The sequence below is a fragment of the Mercenaria mercenaria genome, chromosome 2 (assembly GCF_021730395.1).
Source record: "Mercenaria mercenaria strain notata chromosome 2, MADL_Memer_1, whole genome shotgun sequence".
Lineage (NCBI taxonomy): Eukaryota > Metazoa > Mollusca > Bivalvia > Venerida > Veneridae > Mercenaria > Mercenaria mercenaria.
Window position 1 is genome coordinate 16,172,747 of NC_069362.1, and position 13,546 is coordinate 16,186,292.

The 13,546-nt window shown below is 33.2% G+C and overlaps 2 protein-coding genes across 2 annotated transcripts; both read right to left on the bottom strand.

The window, feature by feature from the left end:
- Positions 1 to 4,604: 4,604 nt before the first annotated feature.
- LOC123561995 (calcyphosin-like protein) lies at positions 4,605 to 7,197 on the bottom strand. The gene is made up of 2 exons (XM_045354655.2): positions 6,415 to 7,197; positions 4,605 to 5,062 (listed from the first exon to the last, which is right to left on the bottom strand). Exons 1-2 carry the CDS (start codon positions 6,776 to 6,778, stop codon positions 4,827 to 4,829), a joined length of 600 nt encoding a protein of 199 aa, XP_045210590.2. The 5' UTR covers positions 6,779 to 7,197; the 3' UTR covers positions 4,605 to 4,826.
- A 1,426-nt stretch (positions 7,198 to 8,623) lies between these two features.
- LOC123562591 (calcyphosin-like protein) lies at positions 8,624 to 13,252 on the bottom strand. The gene is made up of 2 exons (XM_045355219.2): positions 12,659 to 13,252; positions 8,624 to 10,136 (listed from the first exon to the last, which is right to left on the bottom strand). Exons 1-2 carry the CDS (start codon positions 13,020 to 13,022, stop codon positions 9,901 to 9,903), a joined length of 600 nt encoding a protein of 199 aa, XP_045211154.2. The 5' UTR covers positions 13,023 to 13,252; the 3' UTR covers positions 8,624 to 9,900.
- Between the last annotated feature and the right edge of the window lie 294 nt (positions 13,253 to 13,546).

Here is a 13,546-nt window from a genome sequence, read left to right on the forward strand (position 1 = left end):
GATTTTGTACATAGTTTTTCAATACCAAAGGAGAATTGTGCAGTATCATGTAGTATTTTGTACAACAGGGACCATTCTGTTTTCTTGAAACATGTGTGCATCAAGAATGATGCGAACATATATAGAATTGCAACTCAGTATCTCAATTTCCAAGGGATCGAGTGTTTTACTTAGAGAGAATCGAAATTCTAGCCTTTAAAAATTTAATTACGTATCATCATGTGTGGAAATGTTTCAACTAACCTTAATCAATATAATGGTAACACGAGGTTATATACTAAATAACTAACACATAAAAACAAGTAAATATATTCTGCAGATATATTCCAGTATACTTACGGAATTGGGACGTTTCATGAATATACCAGCGTCAATCGCATACAAACTATATTAAACAGGGAACGTAATTAACATGTTAATTATTCCGTACATTTCGTAACTAATGAGTCTGTATTTTTTCAAATCATTTTACGGGTACTGTGACAAGACTGTTCAGATTCATTGGTAGAAAGTTTGGTACTAATAAAGTTATGTAGATTTTCCCCTATCTTTTCTACTTTGTTAAATCTATTTAGAGCAGGATTTATGTATATAACAAAATATTTTTAAATGAAAAGGTTCTACAACATGTACCTTAAAAAAACTGGATGATGCAACTTTGTCATCATTGAGCATTTGAAGTATTCAAAACGACCGCCAAGATGGCCGCCAAAAATGCAAAGATGACATATCTCCTAAATTACAGGAGATTAGGACAGGATTGCAATGTATATATTATTTTTATTGCTAGAGATAACATGATAAACATCAAACGTAAAATTTAAAGAAGAAATTCATTTGAAAAATCCAAATGGCTGTCAAAATGGCCGCCAAAACGGAAAATCCCTATATATTGCATTAAACACTCTGAATGTGCAGACTTTTTTGATGGTATATGGGTACTTCTAATAATCAGAAATGTTTTCAACTCTTTAAATGTTTCTTCAGTAATTTTATATCAAAAAAGGGGATGAAATGGATATTCTTATTCAAAAGCAAAAAAAAATTGAACATAAAATAGAAATGGTACCTAAAAATTCAAATAGCATCTGATATTACTTTCTGTTGAAAACTTAATACTCGAGTACCTCAATAATATAATGGTTTAACGTTCATACTACATTTTTCATGCTGAAAGCCAATATTTAATCCGAAATGTATTGTCCTACTTGGAAAAGTGAAGCCAGCGACAGATAACTCTTCCAGGACTATTTAGTTATCTGAACAAAGTATGCATAGATTCGGATGTATTTCCCAAAACGATAGTTTACTTCAAGATCTATGAATAATCATTGAAACAAAAATGTTGAGCATTATCTTTCATTTTCAAACGAACTAATTCAAACACATTTTTTTCGGCGTTAGCTGAAAAACATGGATTTTGACCTATATTCTGCAGTAATCGGGCCACAGAACAGGTGCGCGCTGAGAAGATAAACCATTTATTCAGTCTCAAATGACATTGAATATCAGAAGGTACATACTAAATAGAAGATATTAAGTAATTGTTTTACCCAAAACTAAAATGATTTTTTTTTCTAAATTTTAAAATATTTAGTAATTTATCACCGCAAGAGAAATCGAAAGAAAACTTCTTCCCCCGTTGCGTACCTCGCTTGTAGATGAATGTGAAGCGGCTGTTTGTACATGTAGCTGAAGAGTCAGTGTACCCGGTTTCGGAATTCACGCGGTTTCGCACACACGGCAAATTCATGTTCTTCGTAAAAATAAAGAAGACAATTTAACAATTCTTTGTTATCATTTCACGAAAGTGAGTTATTCCCTACATAATTTGACACCAGGGGTCAACCAGACGAAAACAAGAACAACACCAATGGAGGTCAGTAGGTCAGCTGAAAAATCTTAAATTTCATGAAAATAATGACTATGCAAACAACAACAATGTGCAAATTAAATTAAAAAAATGACTATTCCATAATATATTACGTAATTTTTTACCTATTGCTTTACCCAAATAAAAATATTTCAACATTTATTGAAGGTCTCACAATCTGCAAATGTTTGATTTTTTGCTTTAAGTTCTTTTTATTTAAGCTGAGAACTTAATCAATTAATTAGAGTTATGGGAATCAGTAGTGATTTAAAAGCAAGGGTTTAGTTTTCATTTCAGGTATTCCACTGCTTTAGTCTTTTCCAGTCCAACTAATTGTATGCTGCTCGACATATTGTGCTAGTGGGTTACTTATGGGGGATTCTGACCCAACATGAAATTATTTCAGAATCAGCCCAGGACGTCAAATCATTTTGGCCTTCTATCACTGAAAGGGTACCTATTGATCATTTAAATTTGCTGCTTAGTTGAAATATTTGAAAATGAATAATGTTTTCGTATATGCATAGAATTATCCAAATCTTTTCTGTCTGTACATTCTGTTTAATTCTGAATTTTTCATGCGTCAAACATTATTACCTCTACGTCGTTTGTCTTTTTAAAGACATTTCTTGTTATATATTACTGCCGATAATTTACAGGTATGTTATGATCATAGAAAAGAAAACATTGTTCGTGAGAAAAAAATATGAATAGACTATATGGATTTTACGACATCGAATCCCTCAACAATTTACAAAATTCGTTTGCCAAGAATAATCAAGGCCTTAAAAAGTATGAGTTAAAACAGAGCTTTATAAAAATGCATATTCTATCTGGTAGTCACACCAAAACCATACAAAAAACTGTGCCGAAAAAAAGTTATTTCACTTTTTATGACAGGCACCTTGTGTTTACAAATGTACCTAATTTGCATATTGACCGAGGCGTGTGGAATCGCATTTACCTTGCGGAATCTACCGTTACAGAAACTTCTGTTAATATAATGCAGACGTTCTGTAATATAAATAAAATGGTAGTGTAAGTTAAAAAGAAATGACAATCACCTTTCTTTAGCTAATCCAACGAAAACAACGAAGCCGATGTCGCTGTCAAAGGTTCCCGTATTTACTGCACGGTGCTATGTTAAATTATTGCAACTGGGAGATAAGCGATATGCACTTCAGTTTTGCACATGATTTGTTGTTGTTGTCGTTGAATACATAGTCTTAGGTACCATTTCTACAGAATACATGAGCTATTCTTTGTAAGACGGTGACATTAAAGAATGGGAAAGGACCAATCAATTTAAACTTGAAACGTATCTATATCAAATATAGGAGAGATATGGAAACATATCTATGTCTATTACAGAAGAGGACCTGTGTTTTTTTACTTAAAATATCCGTTAAAAAAGGCGAGGACCAGTGATTTTTATACTAAAAACTTATCCTATTTAAATACATTAGGAGAGGACCAGTCAATGAAATATAGGAGAGAACCCATTGTATGCTGTAAACATAATATCCATATTAAATAGGTTGTGGAAGTTAATGTCTATAAAGGCCCTAAAATTATTATCAGGTGCCTGAAAATCAGGTTTTTCATATATCATTCTTTCAGGCTTTTTTTTTTCAAGCAGTTCTCGTCCCTAAACAGAAATCTCTCCCAAAATATAGTAAAACAAGAGCACCGCCTTGTGGGTGCTGACGCTCATCTGATTTTTTTTTGTGTAATAGAAATATTGTCCTACCCATGATTTTCTAAGTCTAAAAAGGGCCATCATTCTTGCAAAAAGCAGGACAGAGTTATGTTTCTTGATGTACAGTGTCCACTTATGATGGTGAAAAACTGTTGCAAGTTTTAAAGCAATAGCTTTGATAGTTTATGAGAAAAGTTGACTTAAACATAATACTCAACCAAGAAAATGATTTTCTAAGTCCAAAAGGGGCAATAATTATTGCAAAAATCAGGATGGAGTTACGCTGCTTGCTGTACAGGGTCAGCTTATGATGGTGAACAAGTGTTGCAAGTTTCAAAGCAATAGCTTTGATAGTTTAAGAGAAAAAGTTGACCTAAACATAAAACTTAACCAAGAAATCTGATATTTTCTAAGTCCAAAAGGGGCCATAAATCTTGCAAAAAGCAGGATGGAGTTATGTTTCTTGCTGTACAGGGTCAACTTATGATGGTGAACAAGTGTTGCAAGTTTTAAAGCAATAGCTTTGATAGTTTAGGATAAAAGCTGACCTAAACATAAAACTTAACCAAGAAAACTGATTTTCTAAGTCCAAAAGGGGCAATAAATCTTGCAAAAAGCAAGATGGAGTTATGTTTCTTGCTGTACAGGGTCAGCTTATGATGGTGAACAAGTATTCCAAGTTTCAAAGCAATAGCTTTGACAGTTTGGGAGAAAAGTTGACCTAAACATAAAACTTAACCAAGAAATCTGATATTTTCTAAGTACAAAAGGGGCCATAAATCTTGCAAAAAGCAAGATGGAGTTATGTTTCTTGCTATACAGGGTCAGCTTATGATGGTGAACAAGTATTCCAAGTTTCAAAGCAGTAGCTTTGATAGTTTAGGAGAAAAGCTGACCTAAACATAAAACTTAACCAGGCAACGCCGACGCAGACGCCGACGCCGACACCGACGCCGACGCCGACGCCGACAACCGCTCAAGTGATGACAATAACTCATCATTTTTTTTCAAAAAATCAGATGAGCTAAAAATCGGTGTACATTGTAGGTAAGAAAAAATATAAGATCTTCAAGATGTATAAAATACTCATACATGAACCAGACATACCGCTTAAATATTACATATAATATCATTTTAAAGTTTGAAACAAGTTTTGTGTAGATATGGCTATCATAAAATTCTTTTTGGAATGTTTTGAATTTATCAGGACAACATAAGACTCGTAGTCTGTCAGCTTTTAATTAGTGCTGTGTTCTATTTTCCCCTGTTTGGAAGACCATAACACGCCCTCATCATCAGATCGAAATAACTGTCATCGTCTACTGTTGCACTGACCCCTGCGTAGTAGTCCATGAATTCTTCACGTGTTACCTTCCCATCCGGATTACCAGGTGTATCGATACTGTCCAAGAAATATCGTAGCACCTGTTCTTCCGTCCATTCACCCGAAATGAATCTCGGATGTTGCTTTGCGTTTTTTGAATAGACAACTGAAATAAAAATACATTAAGGTTTTGAAATTTGTTAAATTGTTAATTTGTGTCGTTTGGTATAAAGCTCTTTATGAAAATTGATTTGTTAGATATATATAAACAATATACAAGCCAGTAAAATTCAACTGGATAGTTACTGAGTAGTTAGATAAGCTAACACCATTAATTCTGTTTGTTAATTCTTCCAGATTATAAACATACAAACATAACTCTTCTGCAAGATCATATTGATATATATACATATATTTATGGAACCCTATCGTTGGGATGTTCAAAAATTCAACCATAGACTTCACCGCATGCTCTACTTAATCGTTAACATATAAACTTCAAGCATCAAAGCTGCGTATGGAATTCAATATTGAAAAGGCTATACTTGGTTTATCATAGCCTTCCACTTCAACAGTTTCCGGATCTTAACAGATAATTGCGAACGCTTTTAATATCGCCTAAATAAACAAAATTGTATTTTAAATTAAAATCTCCACAAGTCAAAAAATCCATATTCACCATGTCTAAACATCTGACTGCTTCTCGTTTCTGTTAGATATACTAATTGTATTTAAAGAAGTTAGTTATTCCCACCAGGCGAGATATAATACTATATCAGTATTTTGTATTAAACGTGTCTGTTCACAAAAACTATGTAAGTATTGTGTTTGTGACAATGTTATTTCTCCAAATACTCCGAATTTCAAGAAAAATGGCATCTTGTTTTGGAGGAATTACGCATAATAATAATTTTGTTATTTGATCATGATATCGGTAAACATTTTGTAAGAACAGAAACTCAAACGGCGTACATGATCATACTCATTTCTAGATTTTAGAAAATATATACCCAGCACATGAACGCCACTTTTATGTATAGAATAGTTAATTCATTTTAAGTAATGTATTGTATTTTTCCTGAGTAATCAGGAGTCTGGAGTTACAGGTAAACATCACTTAAGGGAAGAATCAATAAAGATGGTTAAACTGAGCAAACCCGTCACTGCCAATTGCTGCAGTGATCTGTGTTTGTAACTATGCCAACAATACAAATATTTTTATTAATTTCTTCTTTCAAATAATGGAACAATGAAGTCACCATTACTGTTATAGGAAATAGATTATCAAGTGCATCAACAAAGTTCAAGCTAGAACTAGGCATCTTATCTTTTGATAATTAGTTATTTAACTTGCATGGTGTCAAGAAATATTTATACTACATATCTAGATAAAAATAAACTTTTTATTAGTAATTCTAAGCATTTGATATAAATTCGAGGGTTACATTTTAAGGTCAGACATTATTGTTGATTGTAGTCACAATATTGTATCAGAATGTTTTCATTAAAAATCCTCACCTTTTAAATCCTCCAGTTTAAGGACGCCATCTTTAATTGCATCCAGTGCATCAAACGCTTGATTTACTACTTCGATTCGTTTTCCTGACATGGCTGGCTTGAGCTTAGATACCAGTTCCATAAAATCTATTTGATTGTTTTTATTCATATCAAAGGCTTCAAACAACAACTGAAGATCCTTTTCTTCTACTTGAAGACCAAAGCTATGAATTCCTTCACAAAACTCATTGTAACAGAGATGCGCTGAGAAGTCTTTGTCCATTTTGCGAAAAGCAACGGCAAGCCCTTTAATTCCACCAACACCTTTATGTAAACACTGGTTTTGTAGCTGCTCTAGTAAGTCTTTTACTCTTTTCGTTTCCATTTTATCCCTTTCGGTGGTGTTTTACACAGACGTTAATTTGAATACCTTTTACAAGTATAGTTTGCAATCAATGTGTTATATTATTTGTTATTTCAACATCCAGACTAAACTTCAAGTAGAAACCTGCTTGATCTTTTCTTCCCTTGCAAACGAAAATGAACCATAATCATGCCCACATTTGTTTTACTCAGAATTACTTTTTAGCTTTGGAAAGAATGCATTTTCAAAAAACAGAATGCGTATTTCACTTTTTAGAATATATATCAATTTATTACCAGCGATCAATGGAAATTTTCATCTGTTTCAGAGTTTTTTTTAACCCTTATGTATTGATTCTTGTACCCGTATTTCCGTCATTGGATTAATGATCAGCACAAAATATCCTCAGTTTTTTTGCTGCTTGTCGTCTAACCAATAAATCAGGTAACAGTTTTCTTATTCGTTGTTGTGAATATTGTTATCGAAAGTCAATAGCCGCGGTACGCTCTGATTGCTTGGAAATGCAACGATTGTGGTACTGTTAAATCTTTATAGAACAAATCGTGACAATTTTACTATACAGATAATTTATTCAGATTTCAGGTTATTTCAACTGGAGTCTAGAATCAGCCAAATCAAGTACTGATATAGATGCAGAAACTGTGTCGTTTGTTTGCTTAAAAATATTTGAACATATTGTTATGTTTTAAAAACGTATATAATTACTTCCTTTAACCGCAAAATATCGAAAATCAAGTTGCACCATTACTTATGCTTGAACGCATTAATGCTACACCAGTTTAATACATGATAAGTTAACATCATGTACATTTTCATAATCAAGCAAGCACAAACGTAAACGCGCGTTTACATGATGGACACCAACTAGCAACAAGTCGAAAGATTTCCTGCGGCCAGAAGTTATACAGACCAGAAATCGTTATTTATGTATGTGTGACCGCTCCATCTAAAAAGAAACTTATGGGTGACAAACGTGCTTGTTTTTTTATTTATTTATTATACAATTACGCTTAAATGTAGGATATAATACTCCATTCTACATGATTTACAGGTAGATTTATGAAATATGTATTTCTTAATTCTGAAAGTTATTGTTTTGAGCAAAAATAACTATATTCCCTTTCATGTATAACGTAAGTTTAAGCTCAACTCACATTCCTTGACTATTGAAATACTTTACTAGCGCTGTCACAAATGTGATTCATGCCTTCACCTGGAATTCGTTGATATATAGAGCAAGAGAACGCAGGACCATAATCCAGGAAACTAAAGAGCAATTTAAAAAAAAATCCTTTATGCACAATTAAATATCTATATTGATCATTGCTGAAAGATTGAATAAATTATATTAAATAATGAATGAGTAATTCAGGTCACAAATATTTCTCTATATATCATATACAGTGTCAGCTTTATTGCAAAAACGGCGTTCCATAAATTCGATAAGCCAATCGCATATCGGTAAAAAGTCACGTGAAATCATCCAGTCCCCATGTGCTACACTACTTGTTGCATTCCAATATACCTGCGGCCTTCAGGCCGCAGGTAATTATCAAAGTCTTGTTTTCTTATCACCATCGCTGATTTAAAGCTAATAACGTGTGTAACGCTGTATTTACTGTTACACTCGAAAACATTTCCTATTTCTATGCTAACAGCAACATACACATTATGACAAAAAGTTGTTAACTATGTTTATGTCAAGTTGTAAAACCTTATAGAACATCTAACACAATGGTAATTGGGTAGTCAATAGTTGTTTTAAAGTTGAAAGTACTAGCAGCACATAGACACACATGCTGTGAACTTTGTTTTGAAAGAATAAAGAAAGAAATAACATTATATATATTTTTGAGACATTTAATTTTAAAACTGTAAAAGACACTGAAGTATGTTGAAGTACATCAAGGAACATACATACATTGCTACACGGCACACATTATGAAATAGTTGGCGATGGCAATTATAGGTGAGTTAAGATTAAACAATGTAATAGTATATATTATTACATGATTCCTATTGCCCTGTCTACAGCTCATCACAGGTTTGCTCATTTCTCATGTCATGTAACAAAACACTTATTGGATTGATTCTTGAAAAATATCCACATCAAATATAATGCGGACAAAATACACGACGTCGTATTAGCTCTTTATGAGTTGTCAGGTAATGTAACTTTTTGAACTGAACTTGCTTAGATAAGATTATTCTTCCACATTTAATTGTGTCAATTTTTCACACATATCGTTGTCAGAACTCCATTGGTTTAAATGTTTCGAAAAGATCTCCAGGTGTAGAGGAGAGCAGGGATAAGTCCTTCAAGATGTTTTAATGCATGGATACAAGACTTCAGACACACGTTTGTTATACCCACTATCAGCTGCGTGAGACGGTCGGCTTGATGCCATACAAGCTGATGACCGATGCAGATGTTTATTTCATGTTGGCTTATCGACTTACTTATGTTTTGATTTCATGTTGCCCGTGATACTTATGGATAAACATATTTAATTTGTTCCTAAATGTTAAAAGAGTAGTTTTGCTTTGGAATCGGTTCTGCGACGTGGAAGGTCTGTGAAACAGTGGTGTTACTGAATCAGAAAGCTGTGGTTGCAGACACGACCTGTTTGAGACAAGGGGTAAAGCACCTAAATTTTGGGACATGACTAAGCAAAACCGCTGTTTTAGCGGCTTTCTTCATCACAGTACCATGTCCACACCTGGTTTTTAGGTAAAACAGAAATTCACATTTTCTAAAATGGGCCTGAAATTTTAAGCTCCTAATCAATTTAAATGGATATAAAATCTTGATGTTTGTTGACAAATGAAGCAAAATTTGAATCGTCGCTCATTTCAAATAATAATATATAGACTTCAAGTTATGATTAAAAGAAATATATAGATACTAGTTCAGGGATTTACCTATTGAACTATTTCCATCTTCAGCATGGCCTGAAAACCCCAACACCTTCACAGGCGATAGTGGCAACGTCGGTAGGCATGAAAAACGTTTTAAAGCTCACTTCGAACTATTTAAATACAACTAATATTAGTCTTCTTCTATTCAATTTTACGACAACATAAAAATCGTGGGATAAAATGTTTCAGATGTCATTGTTGTTCTATGTTCCTTTATTTGGAAGACCATAACACGCCCTCATCATCAGATCGAAATAACAGTCATCATCTACTGTTAAACTGACTCCTGCGTAGTAGTTCACAAATTCTTCACGTGTCACCTTCCCATCTGGATTACCAGGGGTATCGATACTGTCCAAGAAATGCCGTAACGCCTGTTCTTCTGTCCACTCACCGGAAATGCATTTTGGATGGTTCTTTGCGTTTTTTGAATAGACAACTGAAACAAAATTACATAATTGTTATTATTATTTTTATAATTATTATTGTTATAACAAGTATACATTTAATTTATACAAGTCCGTCTCAAAACTGAACTACATGGCGATTTGTCTCATAATTTTTGCAGACTCCTATGTCGGCTAAATTAGGATCACACTGAAACGTATATATTAGTTTTGCTAAAGAAACTTGATGTTGATTTATCGATCCTTATTTTAATACCTATACTAAAAAAAAAAAAAACAAATATATTTCTTTTGCAAACATATTTGCTTTTTAGCGTGGTCTTGATTTAGCCGACATAGCGGTATGCAATAAATTATTAAACAAATAGCTTTGTAGTTAAATTTTGAGACTGACCTGCTCAAGACAATATGCCAATCAGCACACACTCACGCACGCACGCACGCACACACACACGCACTTATATATATCATAAAAAGATATGTGGCTAAATGATATTTTGTTTTGATTATGACATCTATCTGTAATATTTGACAATCTTACATTGCTAAACTTTTTTTATATTAACTGCAAAAAAATTATATCATAATTACACTTTCAATTTTTACCCTATGATATTTCCAGTAAGTGTGTGCCATTGAGATCGAACGCCTCATGAAACTGTACTTGTTTAATAATAAATAGCAACTCGGGAAGTGAAAGTAAAATCATATGGGCATTTGTAATAGAAATGATATAGCACATAGAAACAATCGAGCTTGTTAAATTTCCTTTTTGTCGATCTTATAACAATTTAGATACAAATTAAATATTGTTAATTGACTAAACTCATGCAATTAACTAATACACGTAATGTGGGGGTATACATTGAAACTCGTACATTGTTAGGAATGCTCTCACGTAATTTTGAAATGCGAATTTGTTATTCACTAAGTTTGAAACAGATACAAATAGACATGCATTGATGAACAAAACCTAGTCTGACATTAGTTTGACTGGCAGCTTCCATCACTTCAAAAGGATCGCGTTACATATCTTAACTGTTACAAAAACAGATCACTACAATTCTTAGTAATAGCGTTGATCAATTCAATCGGAGTTCCACGGGTGATAAATCTATTTTGCTCACATTATTGATATTTTCCTGTAGCTCACGATTCCTGAAGGATAACCTTTGTGCAATACTCAGGGTGGTTAACCCACGTGACCTTTCAGTATCAAACACACGTGAAACATAACTTGATTCATGTAACATTTTTCTATATTTATTTCTATTACTTGACGGATTGTAATGGCAAAAGAAAGTGCCGGAGACAGGAAAAATGAGTTTTTTTTTCTCGGCATAAAGCGTCGGCCACACATTTTCTTCAAACACTTCGCCTATATTCCAGTGTGCACATTACTTACACATCTGTTCCGTTTAGAAATATTTGAGCGAAGTGTTTGGGCAAAGTATAAAGGATGTCTGGAAGACGTTCTGTGCAGAGGAAAGTACTCATTCTCCTGTCAACCACGCTTCTACCCGAATCAAGTGATTTCCTCGTGTGTTTGTTACTGAAATGTCACGTGGGTTGGCTACCCTGATAATGGTATACGGCATCATTCCTAATGTTCTCAAATTCCAGTAAATTGACATTTCATAATAGCACACCGTTCTCGTTAGACTGTAAAGTGCATTTCTGCTAAAACTAACCCTTCAGGTATATAATACTAAATTTGATATATGTCTATCTATAAAGTATTGTATGACAAAACAACTAATTCTTTTTAATTTAAGCTTTGTTTTTAAAGAAGTAGAATTACCAGAGTACTAGCTTTCACAATGATCTGGTAAATGTTCAGAAAAATGTTGAAACAAGTTTCAATTAATCGATAATTGAATGTCCTCTTAAGATTGCACTGAAAATAAAGGTGCACGCTCAACGGTTAATTGGAAGTTAGTTGTGATGACATTTTATTTTATTTATAGGCATAATTAGTGTGTAAGGAAAAATGGTTTATGTTTGGTTGCAAGTTATTACATCTTGTGTATTCTTTACCGTTAACATGTTAAATCTTCTATATTCAGATCGATGACTGCAACTGTGATTATGTATTCAGTCACTGTTATAGTGACTTCCATATCTTTAGATATAAAATATAACCCTGTCACATGCACTAAAATTGAGAGATAACCATCAAAATGTGATGCATTTAATAAGAAAACATGTCTGACACCAAACACGTAATTTAATATAGGATTATTTTTATCCATGTTTTACAGTTTTTTGTTCCAACACACCTGTCAATTTATTGAATGCCAACTGAAGCCTCGTCTACACTGTTCAATAAAACTTGCACAGGACATAAATCATGGTAACTTGTATAGTGAAGACAGTGACGATTAAACTAGCATGCATTCAGTCTGACACTTAAAATCTAGAAAATATTGTGTTTCTGATATTGACAAAGATTTTATGTTTTTATATTATACAATCAACTTATGACTGGTTTACCAATACATTTTTCAACTTATTCAATAAAAAACATCTGACATCAATATTTTTCAAAACTTACCTTTCAAGTCTTCCATTTTCAAGACGCCATCTTTATTTGCATCCAATGCATCAAACGCTTGATTTACTACTTCGACTCGTTTCTCTGACATGGGTGGCTGGAGTTTTGACACCAGTTCCATAAACTCTATCTGCTTGCTGTTATTTTTGTCAAAGGTTTCAAACAACAAATTTAGATCCTTTTCTTCTACTTGGAGACCATAGTTCATCATTCCTTCGCAAAATTCCGCGTAACAGAGACGCTTTGAGAAATCTTTGTCCATTCTACGAAAAACAACCGCAAGATCTTTTATTCCACCAACACCTTTATGTAAACACTGACTTTGGACCTGTTTCAGCAAATCTTTAACTCTTTTGTCCTCCATTTTGCTATTTTTTCTTTATTTTCTATTACAAAGATGGTAAGTCAGACCAACTCATAAAGGTTGTGTTTTATTCAACGCTATTTTAACATCCAGACTTAATACCAGGTAAAATTCTGTAAGATCTTTTTCCATTGCAAAATGATCCATGAGAGAAAGCGTATCTATTATTCATACTTGCGTTTTACCTCAAAATGGAGCGCTTATGGCATTCATTAGTAAATGCATCAACGAATACCTCCGTTCAATAGTAATTGTCATCTGTTATTTCACTTTTTTATATTGATTGTTTATCCTTCATGCCCGTCACTAAAATGAAAAATTCAAATAATTGAATTGAATTGCAGTTCCTGTTCTCAAACAAAATATTTGTTCTAAGTATTAAATTACCAATATATCCGGTATCAATGTTGTTATTATTTCTGATCCTTCGGGAACTTGTAGGCCATTCTATAATAAAAGAGTTTTGATTTAGTTGTTGATAGCGGCAAAAAGAGCGTTGCACTTTTCATTAGCTTTCATGAGCA